At 35.5% G+C, this 24,871-nt stretch overlaps 4 protein-coding genes and 1 long non-coding RNA gene across 8 annotated transcripts; 2 read left to right on the forward strand and 3 right to left on the reverse strand.

Annotated features, from left to right (window-relative positions):
• Positions 1 to 3,926: 3,926 nt before the first annotated feature.
• On the reverse strand, positions 3,927 to 6,870 carry LOC108857417 (altered inheritance rate of mitochondria protein 25). Its single transcript, XM_018631403.2, has 12 exons — positions 6,668 to 6,870; positions 6,086 to 6,463; positions 5,616 to 5,702; positions 5,492 to 5,533; positions 5,321 to 5,365; positions 5,116 to 5,181; positions 4,969 to 5,025; positions 4,807 to 4,868; positions 4,589 to 4,709; positions 4,367 to 4,444; positions 4,181 to 4,287; positions 3,927 to 4,090 (listed from the first exon to the last, which is right to left on the reverse strand). The coding sequence occupies exons 1-12, from the start codon at positions 6,767 to 6,769 to the stop codon at positions 4,060 to 4,062; spliced, it is 1,176 nt and encodes a 391-aa protein (XP_018486905.1). The 5' UTR covers positions 6,770 to 6,870; the 3' UTR covers positions 3,927 to 4,059.
• Positions 6,871 to 7,998: 1,128 nt separating this feature from the next.
• On the reverse strand, positions 7,999 to 9,061 carry LOC108861895 (chlorophyll a-b binding protein 2.1, chloroplastic). The gene is made up of 2 exons (XM_018635872.2): positions 8,853 to 9,061; positions 7,999 to 8,741 (listed from the first exon to the last, which is right to left on the reverse strand). Exons 1-2 carry the CDS (start codon positions 8,996 to 8,998, stop codon positions 8,090 to 8,092), a joined length of 798 nt encoding a protein of 265 aa, XP_018491374.1. The 5' UTR covers positions 8,999 to 9,061; the 3' UTR covers positions 7,999 to 8,089.
• Positions 9,062 to 9,642: 581 nt separating this feature from the next.
• Positions 9,643 to 14,671, reverse strand: LOC108861896 (nuclear pore complex protein NUP133). The gene is made up of 8 exons (XM_018635873.2): positions 14,391 to 14,671; positions 14,174 to 14,292; positions 12,332 to 14,092; positions 11,391 to 12,112; positions 11,150 to 11,302; positions 10,601 to 10,937; positions 10,457 to 10,524; positions 9,643 to 10,371 (listed from the first exon to the last, which is right to left on the reverse strand). The coding sequence occupies exons 1-8, from the start codon at positions 14,588 to 14,590 to the stop codon at positions 9,841 to 9,843; spliced, it is 3,891 nt and encodes a 1,296-aa protein (XP_018491375.1). The 5' UTR covers positions 14,591 to 14,671; the 3' UTR covers positions 9,643 to 9,840.
• Positions 14,672 to 15,099: 428 nt separating this feature from the next.
• On the forward strand, positions 15,100 to 17,323 carry LOC130512383 (uncharacterized). Of its 3 annotated transcripts, XR_008945907.1 has the most exons (9): positions 15,100 to 15,469; positions 15,571 to 15,638; positions 15,718 to 15,771; positions 15,839 to 15,915; positions 16,015 to 16,067; positions 16,167 to 16,203; positions 16,331 to 16,397; positions 16,589 to 16,944; positions 17,047 to 17,323. It is a non-coding gene; the product is annotated as an uncharacterized LOC130512383 (long non-coding RNA). The 3 variants fall into 3 exon arrangements; XR_008945905.1 differs by having other exon boundaries at positions 15,718 to 15,915; XR_008945906.1 differs by having other exon boundaries at positions 15,718 to 15,915; positions 16,018 to 16,067.
• A 3,605-nt stretch (positions 17,324 to 20,928) lies between these two features.
• Positions 20,929 to 24,256, forward strand: LOC108861897 (zinc finger CCCH domain-containing protein 18). 2 transcript variants are annotated; one of them, XM_018635876.2, is made up of 7 exons: positions 20,929 to 21,195; positions 21,303 to 21,379; positions 21,778 to 22,684; positions 22,960 to 23,384; positions 23,484 to 23,621; positions 23,706 to 23,799; positions 23,873 to 24,256. In XM_018635876.2, the coding sequence occupies exons 3-7, from the start codon at positions 21,813 to 21,815 to the stop codon at positions 23,967 to 23,969; spliced, it is 1,626 nt and encodes a 541-aa protein (XP_018491378.1). In that variant the 5' UTR covers positions 20,929 to 21,195; positions 21,303 to 21,379; positions 21,778 to 21,812; the 3' UTR covers positions 23,970 to 24,256. The 2 variants fall into 2 exon arrangements, with proteins under 2 accessions (XP_018491378.1, XP_018491377.1); XM_018635875.2 differs by having other exon boundaries at positions 20,932 to 21,195; positions 23,697 to 23,799; positions 23,873 to 24,253.
• The last annotated feature ends 615 nt before the right edge of the window (positions 24,257 to 24,871 follow it).

Here is a 24,871-nt window from a genome sequence, read left to right on the forward strand (position 1 = left end):
GATTTGCCATGGTGAAAGGTAGAGACGAGAATGGACAAGGCGTGGACATGGTTCATGCTGACATTGAACTGGTCCTGTAACACACGAGCTCGTTCCTCACACATATTGGTTAACGTCTCTTTCCTTTGGAACAAGAGCTGCTCGTTTGTGTCCCAAAACCATAGAACAGACAAAGAAACACCTGCGAGAATGCCGAGCCGAAGCATGTTCTTCCTCCATCTCCCATATTTTTTGGAGCAAAAAAAAAGGACAGGATGGAAGAGGAAGACCAAGTTGGTGTGTGCCCCTCCTTGAGAAACTAAACTGGAACTCTCTAACTCAATAATCAGAGGCCTTGGACAAAGAGATGAGAAAGTTGCCAATGATATTCTTTTTTATTTTTTTTTATTTTTTTTTTCCTTTTTATTTTTAAGAGAACGTGACTTCTATCTATAATTACTAACTAGGTGTCTTACCCGCATATGCGGGCACAATTTTCATACGAATATTTATTAGTTTATATATTTTATTAAAATATATATGCTTATTATTGTATTAAATTTTGAAAACATTAACATGTTAAAAATATTTTTGATTTTGAAATCTTATACTTTTGTTATCACTTTTTATACACTTATTTTTACTTATATTTTGCTCATATTTTCCATTTCTTTTCTATTATTTATATTTTCCATTACATATATTGTGCTCATATATACTATTTAAACATAAATAATAAAAAAATTACTTACAGAAAGTAATAGTTGGATCAATACATTTATTGTTAGATTGAAACAAAATAATATATATTTTATTAAACTAATATTATTAATTATAAGTTCGTTTTATCTTAATATATATTTTTATATTTGGATAATTATTATTATTAAAAACCTAGAAAGATATATTAAAACAAAAGATATGTCTTATATATGATTGTATTGTTATCTGTAAAGGTGTTTTTAATAAAAGGGTAAAATTAAAAACACAAAATAAAAAAATATAAGCGATTAAATTAATAAAAATATGAATTGTCCAAAATATAAAATATATTTTAAAATAAAAAATAAATCTATCACGGTAAAATTTATAGCGGTTAATATGTTTATACCCTTAATAAATAAAATATATAAATTACCAAATAAAACGAATATAAATTATGTTGATTAGATAAAGTGAGTATATTGCTAATTACCAAATAAAAAAATTTAAATTATTTTGATTAGATAAGTAAGTATATTACTAATAATAAGAATTATCCAAAATCTTAAATTATATTAAAAACAAATTCCTAAATATTGTGTTGTTATCTGGAAAATATCTTTCAATATAAAATTTCAAAAAATAAAAACCAGAAAACATATAACTAAATATTAATAATTTAAAATTCTTGATTTTACATAATAGAAAAGAGAATATTGAATGATTTTTAAGATTTATCTATTAATAATGAATATAGTTAAATTTAATATTTTAATAAAAAGTTAAAAGGTAAAAAAAAAAGAAAACACATAATTTAATTTCATCAAGTAAAATTCTTAATTTATATAATAAAAATATAATATATATATAGAAGAAATATATGTAATATACAAAGAAATTTACAAACAATTATAAGACATAAGAATTTTTAGATGAAAACATAAATAATAACTTATATTATAGTTTTTATTTAGTAATGAATGTATTAATCAGTAGTTATAAAATACTTATGTCCGCATCGCGGGCCAAATTAAATGTATTTAACAATATATGTATATACTAGGTGAATCAATCTAAATATGTATATATATAGATTGATGGTAAATGTATTATTTGTGAATTTATTATATAGTTAAAACAAATTTATATTAATAGTATTAATTATGTTTAAAATAAGATAATTTTATATATTGTGTTGTTATCTTAAAATAATTATTTTATTATAAAAGTTAAAAAATCAAAATAAAAAACAATCTATCTATATATACTATTATTTACGAAGTGATTTTTCGCAATGGAGCTCTCACATTAAAAGTTAGAGTGGTTAATATCGATACTACCCTTAATGATTAAAATATATAAATTATACATAAAATAAAAACGAAATTTATTTTTTTTATTAGATAAATTGTACTATTTTTGTTAACTTGAATTTTAATCACATGATAGGAATCACCATCCTCTCATTGTTGACTAACTACGTATGTGACTCACTACATTAGCTAAATTAGCCGAAAAACGGATCTTATCAAAGAAGCGGATCTCTCAGCTTTCATACAAGCATCTTCGGTGGTTTCCAACGAAACTTCAAGAAGATTTGAAGGAGGCAAAAATCCGGGCATGCAAGAGACGCAACAAAAATATTCTTTTATTTTTAGAAGAAAAACATATAATGACATTTTTTCATAAATAGTGGGGTATATACTATGAATAAAATATGATGAAAGCAGCAAAATATGGCGAAGTGAAAAATGAGTTCATTTTGTACCTGACTTAGAATGTTATGTAGTAATTGCAAGAAGCCTAATTAATATAAACTTTAATAGTAACAAAAAACAATTAGTTTTAACCAACAGCTAAATATATATAGTTAGTATATAAGAAAGACAAAACCAAGACTAATTGAAAATGAAAGAAAAAAATGACAATTTGAAAACCAAGTTTTGTATCCAATTTCCTAACAATTTGGAGATTTTTCTTATTATTAAAGTTTGGTATTTATTATTAAATTACATGCTATCATATATTTTTTGATAATTCTAATATTTGAATACCTTCGAAAAGATTCGGTTAACACTTAATGACTGATGGCAATTAAGTCCAAGAGTCAGTCAAAAGTATATGTGATAACGTCTTTTTTACTCTATTTTAATAGATAACTTTTCATCACATTTTAATCAACAATAACCAAAACTTAAATCTAGGTGGTAAAACTCACATCCGTGAATATTTTACCACCTGACCAGAAGCACCCGATGCATATCATCTTGTGAACTGTACATTGATATCTATTTTACTTACATATCTTATTTTATTATACATGTTTTATTTAATGACCATCATATCATTCACCATCTCAAATATATATTCTTATATATTTATTTGTATATAATGAGTACTCAAAACAAATCTTTCAAGAAGTCCAAAAATTTATGTTATAGATTGGTAAATGGGATGAATGTAAGCATTTCACGCATCAAGAAATGAGAAGTTATTAATGGACGCACAGGCCTGTACAAAAATGCTAAAATGGCTACAGTAGGACCACACCTCAGTTCGATTGAAAATTTGAAACCTTAAAGTTTTGAGATTAGACATTGAAACTTCGAAGGTGATTAGCCGGCTTCTCGTGTCTTGAATATACCAGAAAAAAAAAACAAGGAGAGAGAATCAAATACATATATATTGTGGTGAAATTGTGGTTGTATTATTAGACTGAAAAGTCGTCATATAAAACTAAAAAGTAATGAGTTTCATTGGTGGAGAAGAGAGAAAAGAGGTTATTGTGTAGACGAAAATGACACAACAACAACTTTTGTTAAATAGACTAATAGGGAATAAGGATGTGTTAATTATATAACTAAGTTTGGTGGTTGCTAAGTCTTTCTTTTTCTTTACGACTCCTTTTGGGCAAATACGTCCACTACAAAAACGTGTTTTTTTCTTGTTTATCATTTTAAGAACCGATCCTTTTAAATTTTACCTATTCCATTTCAGAAAAATATGACATAATGCCGGCAGAAAACATTTCAAATATTTGACCCCAAAAAAAAACATTCTCAAATATAATTATGACTCCAAGCCAATATATAAAAGTTTATATTCACATAGGAAGAAATGATAAACAACAAAAATATATGGCTTAGTTGGAGGAGTGTGAGAAAGAAGCTGAAGTTCACCTTCTGGTGATGGGTTGGTTCACCTTCTTTGTTTCATGCAAATACTCTTTTGACCATTGGGGCATCTTCCAAAACGATCATCATCATTATACAAATAAACCGAAGTTATATCATATTCATAAGAGAGTTGAAACGAGAGATAATAGAGAAACACAACACAAGGGCTCTCAAGTGCCAAAAGACAAAGCTGAAACCTAACCTACTCGCCCACAGCCATGAACGGGATACCCCTGCCACCAGCAACAATGGTTTTTTCAGATAACTCATTGACTTAGAGACTGAATAAACCCAAAGGAAAAAAGAAGAAGAAGAAGGATTACCAGCCACCATGTCTTGAAAAGTAATCATTATCTAGAGAAATAGCAAGAGCAACAACAACAGCTCTTTCCGACAAGGTCAATGGCCGTTTCACAAGTAGCTCTTCTATCTGCCATGTGAAAAAGACTCTCAAAAATCAAATCTCTCTATATTCTCAACCAAAATATAAAAGAAATACACCGAGTTACCATTTTAGCAGGGCCACTTTGGAATGCAGCATCAGATTTTCCAAATCTTATTGCATACTGCCCAGCATCTGTTAATATCTGTTGTACCACATATATATACATAAGAAAAAGAGCCATTTATTTAGACTTTTCATCTACTATGTATGTATCACTCTTCTACCCTACATAGATTGCACAATATAAATTTCAAGCCTTATATTGGTCATCACAACTAAGACAAACCTCAAAGCCGAAACCCCTCCAGTCACGATCTATTTGGGCCAACACTTCTCCATCAGCATCCTTCACCGTGAATGTCCAGTTCCAAAACCCAGGATTCTCCACCACTGCAAACTGCTCGTTACTGCACCAACAATAGTGTGTATATGTCACATGTTTGGTTCGTGCAACACATGTTGATAAGTTTTAAAGTGAAATTTTACTAATGGGAGGAAGTTTACCCGAGGTATAAATCATAAATTCTTCTCCATAGATGCCATCGTCGGTGAACCACACCAATTTCCTACACCCAGTAGCAGCAGACACGAGAGTGAGACAACCTAACATCTTATCACTGTTTTTCTTTTGTACGTATATAATTAAAGTGATATACACAAGCGTACCTCTCCATCAATCTCAGCATATATTGAACTTGTGACCCACCAGAAAGGTCTACGAACCTAAAAATGATGAATATGAACTACTTCAGCTCAAACACAATATCTTGTAGCAAATTTTCACACAGTAGAGAATCATCAAAGAAACCTCACCCGGAAAAGCTCGTTACCCAAAGCATCAGTTATGGAAGCAACAAATGGTCGCCGGGTACGAAGCAGCTGCAGATGTTATTGATACATGTTAAACTTTAAACACTGCTCATTGGTGACAGCCAATTGTAGTAACACAGTGATATTACTTTAGGCAAAGATACATGAGATTTTAAAAAAAAACTATAATTGAAAGTGAGAATGTAACCTGCCGCATAATTACATGACTTTGCTCCCGGATAGACCCCACAGGCTGTCAAGGAAGAAAGAAAAAAAACTTGTTTATGAACACAAGGTCTCAGGTCTCAATAGTGTCCTCCACACTCAAACCTTTTGTAAGCAAAAGACTGAACTACATGCGTTGTGATATATCACTTACCGCCTCAGGATAGCAAACATCAACTACAGCATAGCGATTTTCCTGCAGAGAGAAGAGTGAAGATAAAACAAGCAACGGTATCACATAGTCCAATGAGGAACTGGAAGAAGAAAAAAATATATACCTGTTCGAAACCAAGAACCAGATTTGCCCATTCAATGTCCCTTGTAATCAACAAATTAGACCGAGCAAGCAGCGTCGCAATTTTGGCCTAACAAGAAAAAACAATTTCAAGAAAAATCAGGAAGATGAAGAGTACAATGAGCTAACTTCAATATTTTCTGTAAGCTAATCAATTAAAAAGAGATAAACTTTCATATAGAAATTGGTCAGAAAGACCATATTTGGTTCCATACATCTATACAAGTAACAAAACAACATTTTGTTTGTGTTCAGTTCTAGACCATAGTAATGTCACAGAGATGCAGTGACACCAAGAAAAAAGATACTAGACGATGGTTTACATACACACTCTTGCACTAATAAGCCCAATTCATACATAATATAAAAGATTATCTCAAGCAAAAAAGAAATAAAGAAAGTATTTTTACAGTCTAGTTAGTAGCCAAAAAGAGAAGAAAAATAAAGAGTGACCTCATCTGAAGTTTTAGGCTTGAGAGGACCAGACATAGACTGGCTAACAGGTGGTTGCTGCCGGGTAGGCTCGTAACGGGAAGAAGATTGCTCATAAGCTGCATCCTCCTCGGGATAGTCTACTCTATGCTTAGTAGAAGCTTTTTTTTTCCCAAATCGCTTCTCCCTCTCCTTTAGCTTTTTCATATCTGAAACCCATAGCTTAGCCAAAAAGTCCCGGTCCACGCGAGGTGGAGGAGTCTCACCACTAGCATCGCTGAAGCGTCGAAAAGTGGGAAACAAGACTCCTTCTTTTGAACAAGAAAGATGACCATTTCTCAATAAGATAGTGTTGTTTCCTGCAGGAGGAGAATGCAGCTTCCTGAGTCCTACTCCGTCCTGTAAAGATTTCAGAGGGGTTAACAACGAAAATCCCTAATCAAACTCCTAAGATGCAAAAAGGTTGAAACTTTGTTCAATCCATAAATAGTTCCTGGTGCGAAACCTAGAAAGCTCGGATCTTTATCAGTGGCATTACGCAGAGGAAGCGATTTTGGGGATGAGAAATTTTCAAAAAAGTCGGGTGGAGAAGTGAAAATATACCAGGGAAGAGAAGAGTGAGGAACATGAGACAGCCGCAGTAACATCGACGGAACCGGATCGGAGGAGAAGAGAAGAGAGAGAGCGCTTGGAGAGGCAGAGCATGATGATGACTTCTTCGGTCGCTTTGTTTCCCTGTGGGAGCTCAGCCGATGTTTGCTTTTTTTCACAGATTTATGTTTTGTTTCTTGGAAGATTGATATTTATTTTAATTAAGTTAATGACAAATGCATACAATGGATCAAGTCTATTGTTCGTGGCAGAACTTTGTAAGAGACTCCAACTGTTACCCCTAATTGGTGGTGTTTTGATATTTTATTTTACTTCTAGAAAAAAAAAATTTATAAGTTAATATTCGATAAAATAACAAATATGATACTAATAGTCTAATTTAGATCGAGATGACAATTTCTACTAAGCATTAGTCTTCATCATAGATAAGAAAAAGATGAAAATTCGTCCCAAAAATACAAATCTCTAAAAGCATAATAACAACAATCAGAGAGAAGAATAAAGATGATCACCATGATCAAATTCCTGTCACAATCCGGCTTCCTCAATCAAGGTATATCAATCAGCGGAACGTAGAAACGAAGGTAAGCTTGTTTTCTCCTTCGATCTCTCAAATGACATAGTATCATTTGAAGAAAGGGTTACAGTGCGGAATCGGCAAATCTCATAGTGATCCTCTCCTAATCGAGCTCGTCATGAAAGACCTTGATGTAGAGCAGCCTAGGACATATCAACAACTTAATTAGCTTAGAGAACTTGTACTTTTGATTCCTATCCAAATTTTATTTAGTTATGAAGCCATCAATTTTGGTAACTCTATGGAAACTTTAATGCTTAAACTGATGTTCAAGTGGAGGATTGATCGATTTTTGATCCTCAAAATATAATACGTCATACGACGAAAGCGAGTAGTGCGAGTACCGAAGGGACCAAATGGACACTCAACCGTTAACTTCAAGGTGCTAGGCGCAAAAATCTGTCTGTAGAAACTCGTTGATGAGGACTTGGCTGATTTCATAAGAATCAAAGGTTTCAAACGTGAGAGAGGAGGGCGGTAGAGATCTAGTCGAAGTGCCATATGTCCTAGAGAGAATGGGGAAGCAAGTGTACACAGAAAAGAGAAGTGGATCGGTCCCTCTAATCGAAGTTGGAAACATGTTTCAGTACAAAACTGAATTTTGTTCTGTCGGGCTTCATTTCAAGACCATGTGCGGGATTGACTGTATGAATGTCTAAGACCTATGGTTGGTTGTGCAATAAGACTTGAGTCTTAACTCTTAATTAGTTGTGATTGGTTGTTTTTTATTCATTCAGTCACCAAGTCACCAAGTACCAAATTCACATAAAACACGACCAATACATTAATGCTTTTACAAAGTAAGATAAGACGGTGAAGCAAATTCATAAGATAAATCACTTTCCGGGGACAAAGTTGGTAGCGAAAGACCAGGCGTTGTTAGCCACAGGATCTGCCAAGTGATCAAACAAGTTCTCGATGGGACCTTTACCAGTAACAATTGCTTGAACAAAGAATCCAAACATGGAGAACATGGCAAGACGTCCGTTCTTGAGCTCCTTCACCTTCAGCTCAGCGAAGGCCTCCGGGTCCTCTGCCAAATTCAACGGGTCGAACGCACCTCCGGGGTAAAGCGGGTCAAGACCTTCTCCGAGAGGACCGCCTCCGATTCTGTACCCTTCGATCAAACCCATGAGCACAACTTGACAAGCCCAGATGGCTAAGATGCTTTGCGCGTGGATCAAGTTAGGGTTTCCGAGGTAGTCAAGACCTCCTTCTGAGAAGATCTGGGATCCTGCCTTGAACCACACGGCTTCTCCGAACTTGACTCCGTTCTTGGAGAGGATCTCCGGGAACGTGCAGCCTAGAGCTCCCAGCATTGCCCATCTGCTGTGGATTACTTCGAGCTCACGGTTCTTAGCGAATGTCTCTGGGTCAGCGGAAAGTCCCGCGGTGTCCCAGCCGTAGTCTCCGGGGTATTCTCCGGTTAGGTAGGACGGTGTGTTCTCGGAGAACGGTCCCAAGTATTTGGGACGGTCTGGTCCGTACCTATTTACAAAGTCCATCAGATTGCTTTGCTTAGCTGTGTTTAGACAGATCTCAAGAATTAAGGACTAATGAAGTTACTGTGGTAATAAATTAGAGACTAAAATTTGGTACCAAATGCTTTGAGGAGTAGACTTGACTGTGCGGCGCATGGTCACGCGGCCGCCGCCGGAGACACCGACCTTGCGGAGGAGATCGTTGGAGGGCTTTAGGGCCGTTTGGCCAGCGAAGGAGGATTGCTGGATTGCTGAGGTGGCCATTTCTGATCCAAGTCTTTCTTAACTAGAAGGATTGAAGAGAGTGTGTGAGTTGAGAAAGGAGTGAAACCAAATGGGATTTATAACAGAGAAGGTAATGTTTGGGGATGATCAGATGTACACGTCGGCGAAATCTGATTGGTTGAAAGAGTTGGATTTAGATTCTCTTTGGTCCTTGGTGGAGAAATGTTGAGGTTGTGGTGATACCACCTGGCAGTGGAAGATCTTCTGGCTCGATGAGAGGATATTGTTTCACAGATTTTATTGGATTGGTTTTATTGGCTATTCTTTTTTTTTTAAGTTTTATTGGCTATTCTTTCTTGATATATTTTGGATTTCATCTCTTTTACCTTTATTTTAAATCAATATTAGAACTTCAAAGGTTTATAATTCCAGAGTGTGAATCCCAAATTATGTAATCTTATATGAATAGTAGTTACAGCTAATATACTTTATAATTATAATGCAAAGGTGGGAAATATGAGTTTAAATACAAAGAATACTTGTTAAGTGGAATAAATAATAATTCACAAAATAGGATCATTTGGTTTTGAAAAACTGAAACAGTTCAAGGATATCTTTTGGTTTAGTTCGAATTGGTTCATAGCTAATCTAGACCGAACATGGTTTCTGTGCTGTGGTTAGACTGATTTTAACGTAGCATGGTCTACTTCGCGTTTAAAAGAAAAACATTGTTACGAAACCTCGGAGTCCCCCGACATGAACTCATTAAACAGAGATGCAAATCTTGACCAAAAAAAAACAAACAGCAAATCATCCTCAAAACAATGGCATCCCCTAAACATCATTTACACCGTCACTTTTACTCTAAAAAGACGATTCAATTACTCCATTGGGGATGAAAAATCTTCTGCTTCGATACCCTCTTCTTCAACACAACCCAGCATGATTGCAGTTAGCATCAGTTTACCCGCCTCAGCGAAATCTTTATGGCTCATCAACAAGTCCTCTACAGAAGAAGTTTTATCCTCAGGGTTCTCTCGTCTCAGGGGAAGGACTTGTGCAAAGTCCACATCGAAGGCGTTCACTCGGTTTGGTCCATAACACCTCTTCGAAGCCTGGAAAAGCGCTGTGTTCTTTAGATTCTGTAATGTTTCTTTGTCGCTCCAACCTTCGTTAGCAGAGGCTTGATGGAGCCTGTCCCAGTCGTCCTGATCCGCAGCGTTTCTCCAGCATTCTTCCAAGACACTCCTGTGATTCTCACGGAATGAACAGCTCGTCCATGCAAACACCTCGAAAGCCTTTATAGCTGTCCATCGGCCCTGGATGCTTAAACAAATTTCAATGAGCTCCTCTGGTCGGAACAGTCGGTTTCTGGTTTGTTCATCGCTTGGAAGAGCTTTTGTTAGTTCTTCCTGCAAAAAAGTACGGCTTAGCTAGTTTTAGAGAAAATGCCACAGCGGATTATAAATATCAACGGCTGAAAAGATCTCTTATAACCTGCAGCTTTAGTAATTTGAGGTCAGCTTCAATGCGCTTCACAATCGATTTTGAATCAGTATCCTTGTCTGAAACGTGATATTCATCATTAAAAGTAAGAAAAAAAATATGTCAAATAACACCAAGGAAAATAAACTATTATACCTGCCACATAGGCTATCTTTGAAAGGTTCAGGAACCGCTTGCGGTCTGCAAATGTTGGTTGTACATCTTCAGATTCTGACACCGTTCTTTCATTAGTAGCTGTCATAGACTCTTCGTCTTGTGCTAGAGCCAGCGAATGAAGAGTTTCAGAGGCGGATGAGAATTGATGAAGAAACACCTGATGAAGCCACAGCAGATCAGAGTGGCGTTTTAGAAATATCAATAACTCGTCCTGGAATTCTTCTCCAAGCCGTAGAAGCTTAGAGAACTGTTTCATATCGTAAAGTTGCTGAAACACGAAGTAACTGAAGCCTCCTTGTGGTCCTACACCTTCGTGCTGCACAGAAAAATCAAGGGTATTTAACTAGGCAGGAACACAGAAAAGAAGTAAGATAACTAAGATAAAGAAGGAGATGATTAACTAAACAAAAGTAAAGCGAAAGCTGTACGAGTGATGCCACAAAAAAAGAAACAACACAGTATAACAAATTGTCTACTCTAATGTGTAACTCAGGAACACGGAAAGAAGAAGCCTGAGCTCAACCATACCATTAAGTTTCTGAGCAGACCAGTATCATTGAGATCATAGCATATCCTCCACATAACTTTATATCCTGCATGTCGCTTTGCAATAGAAAGTAAATCTGAACAACGGTTTTTGAAGATGTCTTCATCTGTCATTTCAGTTCTTTCATTGACGTTCTACAGATACAAAACCAGTTCATGATGTTACTAACAGCAAAAATAATATGCACTGCACAGCATGACTGCATGAGAAGAACATGCTAACCTGGAAATCTGCTTCCATGAACTCTTTGGCCTGTTCATAAAGACAGTCGAAAATGGTATCTCGCCGTGTCCAGTACTCATCAAGCAAAGCTTTGTCTTCTTCTTCTCGCTCTAATCTAGCAGTGGCAGAACCAGCACAAGCCTCCAGTAAAACTTCAGTAAGCACCTCGAGATGCATGTATATCTCGGATTTAGAAGAGATATCAATCCTAGATCCCTCAGTTAACAGATGACGCATGAAGGACGCAATGCACCACAGTCCATTACACACAACAGGCTGAGAGTGCCAAGGTATTAAACCTTCAAGTGGTGGATACCACATCTGATGCTCATTTTTGTAATCCAAGGCAGCCCGAAGAATTGTAACACATGCGTTTGAGAGTTCGCATGCTCTCTGCACTTGAATTCCCAGTGGTTGTTCATCTCTGATTATGTATTCTAGCTGCCTGTTCAGGCAATAAAATACTTCCTCAATTTCAGATACCTTGCTGTAGAAAACTTCAGCATTATCTCTGTCCATCAACAGAACTGTATTTCTCCGGGCTCTCTCCCCCACAATCTGAATAAGATCCCAAAGGGCACATGAAACCTGGTCCTGTGAGGCAGCATGCGGCGACCCAAATTTGCCTAAGCGGCTCTGGTTAATCAAGTTTTGCAGTTCCCGGAGTTGAATCATTGCCGCAAGTTTTTCACCATTTTCCAAAACTATTTGCAAAGAATTCCCTGCCATAAAGAGATGCATTAGCACAGCAGTCAGATTTTATGCCAGCCAAAATATTACAACACCTCCGGAGTATGCATTAAACATGAACTACCCATCTGATATTGGGGAACAAATTACTTCTAACGTAGAGATATATCTTCGAGCTTTAAACTAAAATAGATGAAACAGAATCATGCTACAGTAGTTTAAAAAAAAAAGTCGGAGATCAAAGTAGGTACTCTGTTTAGAACACAGCTCCTCATGGCATTTGGATAGGGCAAGAAAGTTTAGAAATTTCTCATGCTTCTGTTGTTTCTCCACCAACTGTGTAGATATAACAGTCATAGCTACGATCTCCGCCCCTCTAGTTGTTGTCCAATGCTTAGCTAATGTGTCAACTATAGATTTGCTTTTGCGAGCAAAAACATTGGTCTCTCCATCTCTATCAAATGCACCAGATTGACTAAGCTTCCCCAAGGCACCATCAACTCTCCCAGATAACAGAAAACCTTCAAAGAGCTGACCAAGCAAAGCTTCTGACTCTTCATCACGGGCTGTTTGACGAAAAACTCCCATTTTAGCATTAACTTTGTCTTCACTATTTTGTAAATCAGAACCATCCAATCTAGCGGTTCTGTCAATACCATATGGTGTGCTCATTGTCTCATCTCGTGATCTCTCATTTGAGCTGTCTTTGCGTGACAAACTTCTCGCTGGAGGTTTAACTCCACCAAGTACGATAGCTTTCTCCGGTATAGCCCACACTCCAGCTTTCTCAGTTAGCACAGTCCATGCACCACATTCATGTTCGTCAGTTGAGGAGAGAACGGATGCATCCAAGACCTTACCGGCATCATAAGGTAAATCAAACTTATAGAGCCGGGTGGAGTTACCATGACAGTAGCAGACTGTAGCTGTTCCATCACCTGAAAGAATCATAGCTGACCCTTGAGGTCTACCACCAACTCTGAGTTTCATAGAGAGCAAGAAGTCTTTATCCTCCACTCTTGCTTTTGGGATAATGACTTGGGTTGGAGCCTGTTTCTCAAGAACCCTTTCCTCTTTTCCATCTGCCAACCTCGTCTCAGACTTTTGTTGCAAGGTTAAAAGCGAATACTGTGTATAGCTTGAACTGCTGGCCCGGTCCATGCAGATAGTAGCAACAAGAACGGTAATCACTTTACCCTGATCATCCACCTGCAAATCCAGAGGCCAGATTTCCTTTTGACTTGCTATATCTTTCTTGATACCAGAATCGCCATCATTGCCAACAATCTCATGACGCCAGACTTCCGAAAGAGTTAGATCAGGCTCGATTGTAAAACAATGTATGTCACAATCTGTCAACATTAAAAATTGACAGCAAGACTCTCTAGCCGATCCTTTCCAGACCAGAGACCTCGGGTAACCCTCACTCATGGAGGAAGAGCTGACATCCAAGTGTATTTGATTACTTTCAATGCCTGTAGGGCTACAAGTAAACTTCCATAGCTCACCACTGGAACTGCAGGCGACAGCAATACAAACACGCTCTGTTGAATCAACCGGGGTAGTAATCAAAGCGTTAAGATCACTGTATCCTGATCTATTGCCTCTTATCCCATTGCTTTGTCGCGAGCTTTTTCTGACCTTAGGTGAACTATACATACCAGTCTCGTCAAAAGATCCAAGACTAGTAGTAACAGGCGAAGCTTCCTGACTAGAAAAGATGTCGGACCAGAACACAACACCTCGAGTTTTTCTGTTGACCAACACAAGACCAATAGGACTACGAGGAGATCGAGCAGGTGCACCAGTAGAAGCAGCATCCCAAGAGACGAGACTAATCAACCAGCTTTTACCATCTTGTAAAGACTCTTGATTGGCGAAAGGGAGTTCAAGAAGAACACATTTTCTTGATGGTGAGGCTGTCAAGTGACTCCAAACAAAAAGTTTAGTTCCAGTGATAAACCAAGAAAGGCAAGTTTCTTTATCCATTCCACCTGAAACACAAACATCAACTGCAGAAGAAGAAACAGAAGAATTGAGAACACATGAGACTCTCACTTGTTACGATCAATTGGGAAAGAGTAGTAACTAACCAGGATGAGTATTATTATTATTCCTGGAGAAGCGTGATTGTTCATCTCTAGCCAATTGGGGAAACTCTCTAACGAACACAGGCTTTACTTGGTTTGCATCATTGACAGGAGAAGAAACTCTACGCATATAACAGAATGAAACAGTGTGTTACCAATACAAGATCAGATCTGGGGAAATATTGAGAGAGAGAGAGAGAGGAGGGGATGAGAATAATACCTAGCGAGAACAGAGAGACGAGGAGCCCAAGGCGCAGGAGTTCCAGTGGCGGGACGATCTGATATGAAACTGGAGCGGTTAGATGATTCGCGATTGTGAGTTGCCGGAGTTACTGGAGAATCGGGCGGAGCGGCTCGATGGAGTGGAGTTCTGTGAGAAAGAGAGCTTTGCTTAGGTCGCTTCGTCTGTGGAGAGAACATTGTCTACTGATTTTTGCAGAGAGAGCGAGAAATGGGGGTTTAGGGTTTATGTGAACAAGGCGAGTGGGCAGCTATTAGAGGTGGAATGCCTCTCCAATTTAAAAATTATTTCTTTGGTGTAAAATGAATTTCGACTTATTTTAATTCGAAGTGGCTAGTATTAGATTGGGTTTTTCTTTTCTGCGTACTGGGCCAGAATATGGATCATAAAGACCAACTCCAATGAGGAATCTGTAATAGGCCAACATTTAAAATAAATGAAAATGTGTTAATCACACATTGTTTTAATGGATTGTAAAAAGCAAAAATCAATACTATACTAAAAGGTAAATAACTTGAAAGGAGAGAGTGTCCACGTCACCCATTTAATTCAGACCAATCAGAAATTGTTTTTCTTCCACGTCACTTTCGTTTGGGCTTATTTAATTTGATCTGTTAGCGTTTGGGCTTATTTGTGATAAACTGATAGTTCCCTCATAGTTGGCCCATAAGCCCAAGTGGTGAAAGTCACGATATCAATCATCAACATCCAGATTCTTCGTCTCCTCCTTCATCGTCTCCTCCGTCTTTGATGTCCCTGCCGTATTGGTACTACGAAGATAGCGGTGGAAGGTCTCCTATAAATTTGCATGTTACCAGCGATGAAGAACGCCATATCTATGAAATCTATCAGTATAATCTCTGCTAATTACCAGCCACAATATGGCGAATTCCTTCACCCAATCACCCTGCTTGCTGATTTAGAAGAAGCCAGTTGCTGTTCAACCCCAGCCGAGGTCCATCTTCTGAGGTTTTGGGAGGCTAGGATTGTGTCTCAAGATTCGGATGCTCTCACTCCCATATTCTTCAGCAACAAATCTCTAGGCGTTCTCGGTCCAAGTATTTACACATACCTCTCCCTCTCTCTCTCTCTAGATATTTTTCCTCCAGATTGGGTTTCTGTGTAACTTTATTGTCTTTTGTGTGTTTGTACGATCCAGTTTCCTGTGACTATATAACCGAGACGATGTTGATTTGTTTGGCATGGATGATGCCGCAGCCAAATTAGGTGAGATTCATAATTCTCTGTGAATATATCTAAACCTTATTTGGATTCCAAAACTTAGAAAATTGTGTGGTTATTGCAGGAGTTGAACGTTGGCTTATATATGATGTGGTCAATATATTGGAGAGCCTTGGGGGTCTCACTTTCTTCTGAAAAAGTTTGCTCATTTCACTCTCTCTGAGCTGATTATATGTCTCATTCAGGTTGTGTCTAGAAAAGGGAAGAAACTTTACTCTTGGAAAGGTTTGTTCAGATTCTTCGCTCTCTATCTCAACTCAAGGTACATTTTAAATAGCTCTCAGTGTGTTTTGTTTTGTCTCACTTTCTGATTAATGAGAATTCTTTTTGATCTTTGATCTTTACTTTTGTTTACATGAAGAAGGTTTGAGAGAGGGTTTTTGCATCTTGAGTATGTGCAGCAGTTCCCACAGGGTATATAAAATCTCATATTTCCCAGATTCTGTAATGCTGATTTTGGTTTTCAGTTGATTCCGTAAGTGACTTCAAATCGATGTTTTCTATCATCATCAGAGTCCAGTTGCTAAGAATTCGGGAAGCACACACGAAGGTAATTCCGGCAGAAAATAATTGTTTCTTAGTTCTTTCTCCCTGATTTGAGGGGTAAAGTTAAGCGTTTTTATTCAAACTCCGTTTCGGGGGAATTTGAAGAAATGGTTGTTTTTTTTTTTGGTTAGGAGAGACGAAGAGGAAGTTCGAGAGTGTATACAGTGGCAGAACAACAAAACAATAGTTTAATCTAAGGTGCAGCATCCACATCTCTGTGTTTATTTATTTATTCTTTTTGTTCAGTTATCTCTTTTCGGTCTCAAATCAAAATCGTATTAAAAAGATTCTAATTTGACGAGACTGTATACTGGTTTTAACCAATGTGTACTCTTTTAGCTCCACTCAGTATTGATTATGTGAATAAACACGTTTACTATTGCTTGCAGGAAGTGGGAGACGATTCCTTATGCTGCTGGTGTCATTGTCCCTCTAGCCTTAACCCTTTTGGTCCGTAACGCTAAGAAAGACAAGAAACGAGGCGTGATTATCGATGTCGTCGGCGGAGATCCATGTCATACCGTTAGAAACCACCAGTTCAGAGATCCCGTCAGCTCTCACTGGGAAGACATCTCCACTCTCCCAGATCTCTTCGAGATCTCGTGCAAGAACCACAGCGACAGGTTTTGCGGATACGAGAGAAGAGTGGTTCATTGCGTTACAGGGTTGATTCAGGCGCAACGTCACTGTGGTTACTATCTATTCATCTTTGGGAGAGGAAGCTCTTTGTCACTCGCTCAATGAGGTTAGCTCTTTGCTTATCTTCTTTGTTTGGTCATTTAAGTTAATTTTAACGGAATACATTATTTAACCAAGCTGTGTTATCTCTTTTACATTTATTTTGCAGATATGTTCATTGTGTTCATGGCAACCCACAAACAAGAAATAGAGAGTTACAACATTGCTACAGAAGGAGCACTCTCCATTCTTGATCTCTCTTACAGTACGAAGCTGCAAAAAAAAAATTCACACCGTTAATAAATAAATCAAGATATTGTGGCCATCCTTATATGATCAGTCACCTCTGTTGTTGTATATTTTCGCAAGAATTATCATGTTGAGATTTATTACAAGAAGTTTGTGTTTTTTCTCCATGTTATGAGATTCCTACTGGTTCTCAGGTATATCATTATCACATTTTAGGTCATTAGAATCCAACTAAACAAGATAAAAAGACAATTAGATTTACAAATATTTAACTACCATTTTATTCAATTTTGATTAATTTCAAATTGTAATAATCTATCTTTTTTAAGTTACAAAAAAATAATGTTCTTTCCTTATTACACTAGCATTATATATAGATTATAGAGAAAAAGACAAATATAACACTAAACCAAATTTTTGTCACAAAAAATAGCATCATAAAAAAGAAAATGACCAAAATAAGTTTTATTGAAGGGTAAATATGTATTTATAACAATTGGTTAATTAATCTAAGACTTAAGGTTTAGAGTTAAAGGGTGGCGTTTTAGGAATGTATTCAAATTTTTAAAAACAAAAAATAAAAATAAAAATTTTCAAAACAAAAAAAGTACTATTTTGGTCATTTTATTTTTTGAGTGCTATTTTTGTAATAAAAACTTAAAAAGTGCTATTTTAGAGATTTGCCCTAGATTATATATACACAAATAATTATAATATAACAACATAAGCTTGCTTTATTCATATGAAAACCTTTTAAGTTATTCACCAAAGCAAATTAATTAAATCAATCAAATTGTTAGAATACAACAAATTAATATATAATTTAATTTTAAATTAAATTATTTAAAAAGTGTATTTTCATTAAAAACAAAATAATAAATAAGTAAAACTGATTTGATGGTAATTTTTTATGATATATATATATCAACTCTGTGAAAGAATAGAAGCTTAATATGGAAAAATCTTAAATACAGAAAACTATAAAAATAACAAAAAAAACTAATAAAAATTAAACTATAATATCACTTGAAAGCTTTTTAGACAATATTAATAAAATATTTAATATTTTACTCATCTGACGTGCCCCGACGGTGCTTACGGTGGATATTAGACGAGTTCAGGATGTTTATTATTAATTAGCATCAATTATTTCAGGATGTTTAAGAAATGATGGACAAAAAAAAGGATGGACATAAATGATATATCGAACTATGAGTAGTACTTTGTAAAGCTGACTTAGAGAACACATCTGCACATCCATTTCCAGTCCTTTTTGATACCTAATCAACGCTGTTAGTCTACAAAGAGATTGTATGAGATATTGTTTTGATATTCAGATTTGTGTCTTGATTGTTAAGAAGATTGATAACTGTAAAAATATCTCCTTCGAATATGATATGTCTATAACTGAATCCCCAATATGAGACAAGTTTGTTTAAAAAGTAAGTAATTTCGTTTTTCTTATATTATATAATAAATATATATTACTTATGATAATAAAAATATAATTATTCATCTATCACAAATATCTATGTAAATATGTAAATCAAGTACAACAATCAAACAACATAATGGTAACTAGAAAGAATTTTTTAAATATATTTATGTTATGTAGTCTTATTTTATATTCTGTAAATAATGTAATAATATTATACATTATTTTTTAGAATTAAAAAATACACATAATATCTTAATAATATCTTATCCGCGCGTAGCGCGGTTAAGAAATCTAGTAATTATAATATTAATTTACTTTTTTCCTAAGAAACTCAAGAAGTGAGCATAGGCATTAGTGTACCGGGGGAGCTCGAGACCCTATGCTCTAATTTCGATTTTTTTTATTTTTGTTTTTTCGTTTAATTTAAAAAAAAAAATTAGTAATGGTTCAATAGTGGGCCGCCTACATGGCTTACGACCCATGAAACAGTAATACTCGGTATCACTGGGGCGAATTCTGGTGACCCAAGTTCAACAAAATCAGTTTATTATATATTTTTTTCCTTGGGAATGGGATGAACTTCCCTTATTAATCTTCAATGGACATGCCTTTAACCGATAATGCTACCTTAAATCCTACACTGAATAGTTAAAAGTATATTTTTTGTAAGTAAAGAAAAGAAGGAACAAGAGTACAAAATCTAAATAACAACAAATGATATGATCAAGTATAAGTTAAAATATATTAATATTGTAGATGGTATCAAATTATGTACAAGATCAATGATGTAAACAATAATGTAAACGAGACAAAGAGAGAGAAACAAAAGAGAGGCCGCTTTTAGCAAAAGAAAAAAAAAACAAAAGAGAGGCCGCTTTTAGCAAAAGAAAAAAAAAAACAAAAGAGAGGCCGATAGAATGTTTATGGGCAAGCTCGATGTCTCTAATACGGCAGGGAGACAGCTGTTGGGGAGGGGTCACCAGACCCCTGTGGATTTATATTTCAAACATTTTTACATGTATTTTGAAGAAATGCACTGGTTGACCCCCAAAACTTTTCCTCTCGCAAGTAACTTGGCCTTGTGGAAATTTTGTTTATTCTAGTAGAATTCTTAGAACGTGGGTAAATGTCTACTACTTCAATAATTATTTTGTTATTTTTTGTTTCATTGTCTTTATATTATTTTTGTTGTCCAACATTTCTCTTTCCACAGTGATAACTGAATTATTTTTCCACTTTTCATACTATATTTTTATTTTTGTTATATAGTTTTCTTAACCATTCTTGATCAATACTTAGAGTTTTAATAATTATCAAATATAAACTATTTATGGGTAAACTTTAGATGAATATAAATTTCAAATAAATTTGATGCGTTAATAATTTATACTATTTAATTAATTATTTTCACAAGTTTAATAATTTTTATATTTAATTTACATTAGTTAAATTAACTCTGATAGTAATAATGTATGGCTCCGCCACTGAATATGGGTGTGTTGATAACGCACTGAATATGTGTGTGTTGATGAACGCCGTATGCTCTTGCCTTCCCTCTTCTTTTTATATCCACATCCTTGGAGTGTATACTTTGATAATTGCGTTAACATCTTTCCACCTGTTTCTGCAAAATTTGTATGAGACCGATTATTGTACCTCCATCTACCTCATGTTGGATTTCATCTCTTCATTTCCTTGATATCTTGCGTATCCCAAAAAATCGTAACTAGACCTATCAAACTATTTCGCCAATATGTCACATATTTGGATCCAACAACTATATTAGATATAGTTTTATTAGTTTCACAAAAACGAAATCGATGACTAAAAAATGAATTGTTTAGAAATAACAAAAAATGCAATAAATTATTCCAAATTTAATTTAATATAACATATTTCTAAGTTAACGATCCGAAACTAAAAAGTTTATTTATAATAAACTTTTGTATTATATAAATAAAACTACTTTTAAATATACAAAATCGTAATATTATTATGATATCAACTTAGTCAAACTAAAATAGCAAATAATTTAAAATAATGAACATGAGCGTAAGCCGGGAAACGCTTTACTTTATTTTTGAATAGTTATATCACGTAATTAAAAAGTCTTAAAATCTTCAGCTAAATTATTCTTCCAACTGAGTTCCGATATTTGCTGTAACGATATGGAATGGAACTAGTTGTCAAACGAAGAAAAATTCAAAAAGTATATTTCTTTATTTAAAAAACAACTCGCAACAAGAATTTGTTTATCAGAAAAAAACAAATTAAGTTGTACCTAGGACTTATCGTTTATTCTCTCTACCAGCCAAGAGTCTCTGAAAGATCTTATCTGTTTTACAGTTACTGTAAGTCTGCAAAGATTAAAATAATAAATTAAGAAAATTGCACGATCTTCCCATTTGTTGTCTTCTACGTTCTCCATTTCCTTTTCTGTTTACCTTTGTTTTAAAAAGTGATGTTCTTCTCTTTTCGTTTGTGGTTCTCACGGTCTTGAGTTAATTTATTCAATTAAGCCTTTCAGCTTCCTTCCACAGAGACCAAATCATATTTCATTCTTTTTTAAAAAAAAATCCAGGTTTGTCCCAGCGCCGGCACTGGCCACAATTGTCATTGTCATTAGCATTGGTAATTATGATTAATTTATGTCCAGTTTTTTTGTTAATATTACTGTGTTTTTCATATGAAAATATTTATTATCTGACACTTGCGACACAATCATTTTCATTTACCAGAAACTTGTCCATGAGAAACGCTGAAAGTATATGAGTCTATGAACATGGAAGAATTTCACGAACAGATCCATTAAAAGGTTACACATCTAAATTCTTTTCTATTTGTTCTTCATCCTTTACCTTAAGAAAAGAAGACTCTTCTCCTTATTGCTTTCAGGTAATCCATATTCCTGCTTTTTTGAAAATTTACCAACGAAATGGTTAAAATGTTGGGGGTCTAATGTTGTTTTGATTGTATAAGCATGACTCAGATCTAATTCTTTGTTATTCTTATCCATATCTTTGTTTGACTTAAAAATGTAAAGTCCACTTTCGTAAAATGTGCGTTCTTGAGTGAGTCTCACGCTACTACTCTATTTGTTCTCAACTTGTTGTTCTGTTACTTTTGATTCATCCATATAAAAGTGTTTTACTAATAAACATGTGGAACAATAATCTAGTGAATAATTTGAGTGATCTTTTTTTTTTTTTGCAGAGTACTTTTGGGATCAGACGTTATTATTATTAGAGATGAATTTCACAGAAGCAATGAACGTTGTGCACAACAGAATCCAACAACTTGAACCTGAGAATGCTTCGAAAATCATTGGTTATCTCTTGTTGATGCAAGACCATGGTGACCGTGACATGATACGTCTCGCCTTCTGTCCTGACTCTGTGATGCGTTCCATGATCAACTTCGTTAAATGCGAACTAGCTAAAGATCCTCGTTACCACCACAGCCCTCCTTCTTCTGATCACGTTCCTACTACTCGTAGTAGTTTCGGATCTTTCACCGGTTCACCAATCCAGCCACCCTCGGTATCGGTTTCTCCTCCCATGAGAACCGGTTTTTGGGAGAATCCAACAGAGGTTGTTGATTCACTGCAGAACAACATCCAGTTCTTGAACTTTGACGATTCGATGACAAGCCACGAGTTCTCTAGTGGCTTCTTCCCTCGGGATCATCATCACCATCAGTGTTTGCCTCTGAGAACGAGCAGGAGATCACCGAGTCTACCCGAGTTTCCCGTAAAAATATGTCATTATTTCAGCAAAGGGTACTGCAAGCACGGCGGTAACTGCCGGTACTTCCACGGGCAGATCATACCGGAGAGAGAGAGTTTCTCTCAGATGTTTAATCCAAACAACGTAAGCGATGAAGAGCACGTTGTTTCTCCTGGATCACTAGAGAAGCTCGAGGGAGAGATCATCGAGCTGCTGAAATCAAGAAGAGGCGCTCCGATTTCCATAGCTTCATTGCCGATGATGTACTTCGAAAAATACGGTAGGACCCTCCAAGCTGAAGGATACCTCACGGAGTCACAAAGGCATGGCAAAGCTGGCTTTAGCCTCACCAAGCTTCTTGCTCGCTTGAAGAACACCATCCGTCTCATCGACAGGTTAGTTTGTTACCCGGCCTATCTAAATTTTTCTAATTTTTAGTTGTTATTTTAGATTTGTTCACACAGATAAAAAATCATTTAATTTTACTTATTTTCCATATAAAAATATCATTATCCATACACCTACTCATATTTCAACTGATTGAAAAATAAATTAGAGAATAAAATTAATAAATTATGCATTAAAATGATAAAACAACATTTATTTTGCAAAAAAAAAATTATACAACCACATGGAGGGAATACTAATTGAAATTATATTTGAATTTCAGGCCTCATGGGCAGCACTCGGTTATACTAGCAGAAGATGTATCAAAGTTTGTGGAATACATGGAAGAGAGAAACGAACACGGAGCGATCCTTGCTGGTTCCAAACAGATTTATTTGACATTTCCAGCAGAGAGTAGTTTCACTGAACATGATGTCTCAAACTACTTCTCCAAGTTTGGACTTGTGGAAGATGTGAGGATTCCTTGTCAACAGAAAAGAATGTTTGGATTCGTAACGTTTGTTTACACAGAAACCGTCAAACTCATTCTTGCTAAAGGCAACCCTCATTTCATCTGTGGGGCCCGTGTTCTCGTCAAGCCTTACCGGGAAAAATCGCGCTCCAGTCGATATCTTGACAATAACAAGCCTCTTCACGGGATGCGGTATGGCTCCCAATACATGGACAGAGACATGGAGATGAACACATGTTAGTAATTATCAAAATCAGTTTTAACATATACAATAATACTCTTGGGTTTACGGTTTCATTTAACTGTTTTTTTTTTTTTGCTTTGGTCTTGTTAAGTGCCAGCGCGTGTAAGTGAGAGCTCAAGACTAATGAGAAAGCAGTTTCTTGAGGAACATGAGCAATCGGTTTCAAAGTCTTTGCCTACTAATTACTCTTATCTTGGCTTCTCCGATGACTTTAAACTAACAGCAGATGGTAATTACAACGCTAATTGATTGATATATAAAACTATATATACACAATCAATTGCTTGATGTTCTTAATTTTTAGCGGAGCTAGAGGAACAAGCGGGACGGTTGAGCTATCTGCTGGAGTATTTGAACACCGAAGATAATGTCCTGAACATAACCACTAACTACAAAGACAGTGATCGGTACGAGCAACAAATGATCTTAACGAACACAGATTTAAGACATTATTTATCAATATGACGTTTTTTTTTTCAGGAGAATCCATTGTGAACCTTTGGACAACCAAGTCTTGAATCTACCAGAGAGTCCGTTTTCTTCCCTTTCTGGGAAGGAAATTTCGACAGTTACATAGAGAGGAAGAGACTAATACCTAACCAAAAGAGAGAGAGAAGAAGATAGGAGCATAAAGGTTAGAGGAAATTTCACAAAGATCTAATAATCATCAGTCAGCAGAAAGAAAGATAGTTCTTTTTTAATAATGTTCTTGCATATCAACTTTAGAATCTTCAGCAATAACACCAAAAAGATAAAAAGAGGTGACAGAAACACAGAAGCTGTTTGCTTCAACTACAACATGAGCCTAGCAGATTGAGAAAAACTAAAGTACAAGTGGTTGTAATAATAATTCAAAACTTGAGAAAATGTTTAATTTGCTTCTTTTTTTTTGGCTTGTTCTCTCTTATCAACTCTATTATGCTGATATATCTCACTGTACATTATGATAATCATTCTAGTTTTAAGAAACAAGGTTTAATTTATGTAGCTAGTTTCTACAAATTTTAGAAATTGTCTCCATCAATGAGTGTGCATATGATTATTTGGAATTTATGACAAATATATGTATTGTTAGTTGAACTAGAGAGATCAAACATACATATGGTCAGAAAGAATCAGCTAAAGGATGAAAAAATGATCAAATATAACTATAAAATGCTATCACCCTATATGAGACCAATACAAATATCTAGTTTGGTGAAAATTGAAGTAAAATATACGTTTTTCTCTTCCATTGTCTGCAATTTATATAGGCAAGTTTGAAAATAAATTATGATACGACGACAATACTGGTACAAAATTAGTAATTATGTGGGTGTCGAATATAATAAAAGCTTTCCCTTTCTTCAAACAGCTCTTACATATAGTGGCTGTAAACCGATTTTTAGAACACTACCAAATACTATATCACCATAGGAAACAAATACCTTCCTCTCCTCATTAATTATTTTAATAGTTTTTACATAATTTCTTGAAAAT

This window comes from Raphanus sativus, chromosome 5 (assembly GCF_000801105.2).
Source record: "Raphanus sativus cultivar WK10039 chromosome 5, ASM80110v3, whole genome shotgun sequence".
NCBI classification, from domain to species: Eukaryota; Viridiplantae; Streptophyta; class Magnoliopsida; order Brassicales; family Brassicaceae; genus Raphanus; species Raphanus sativus.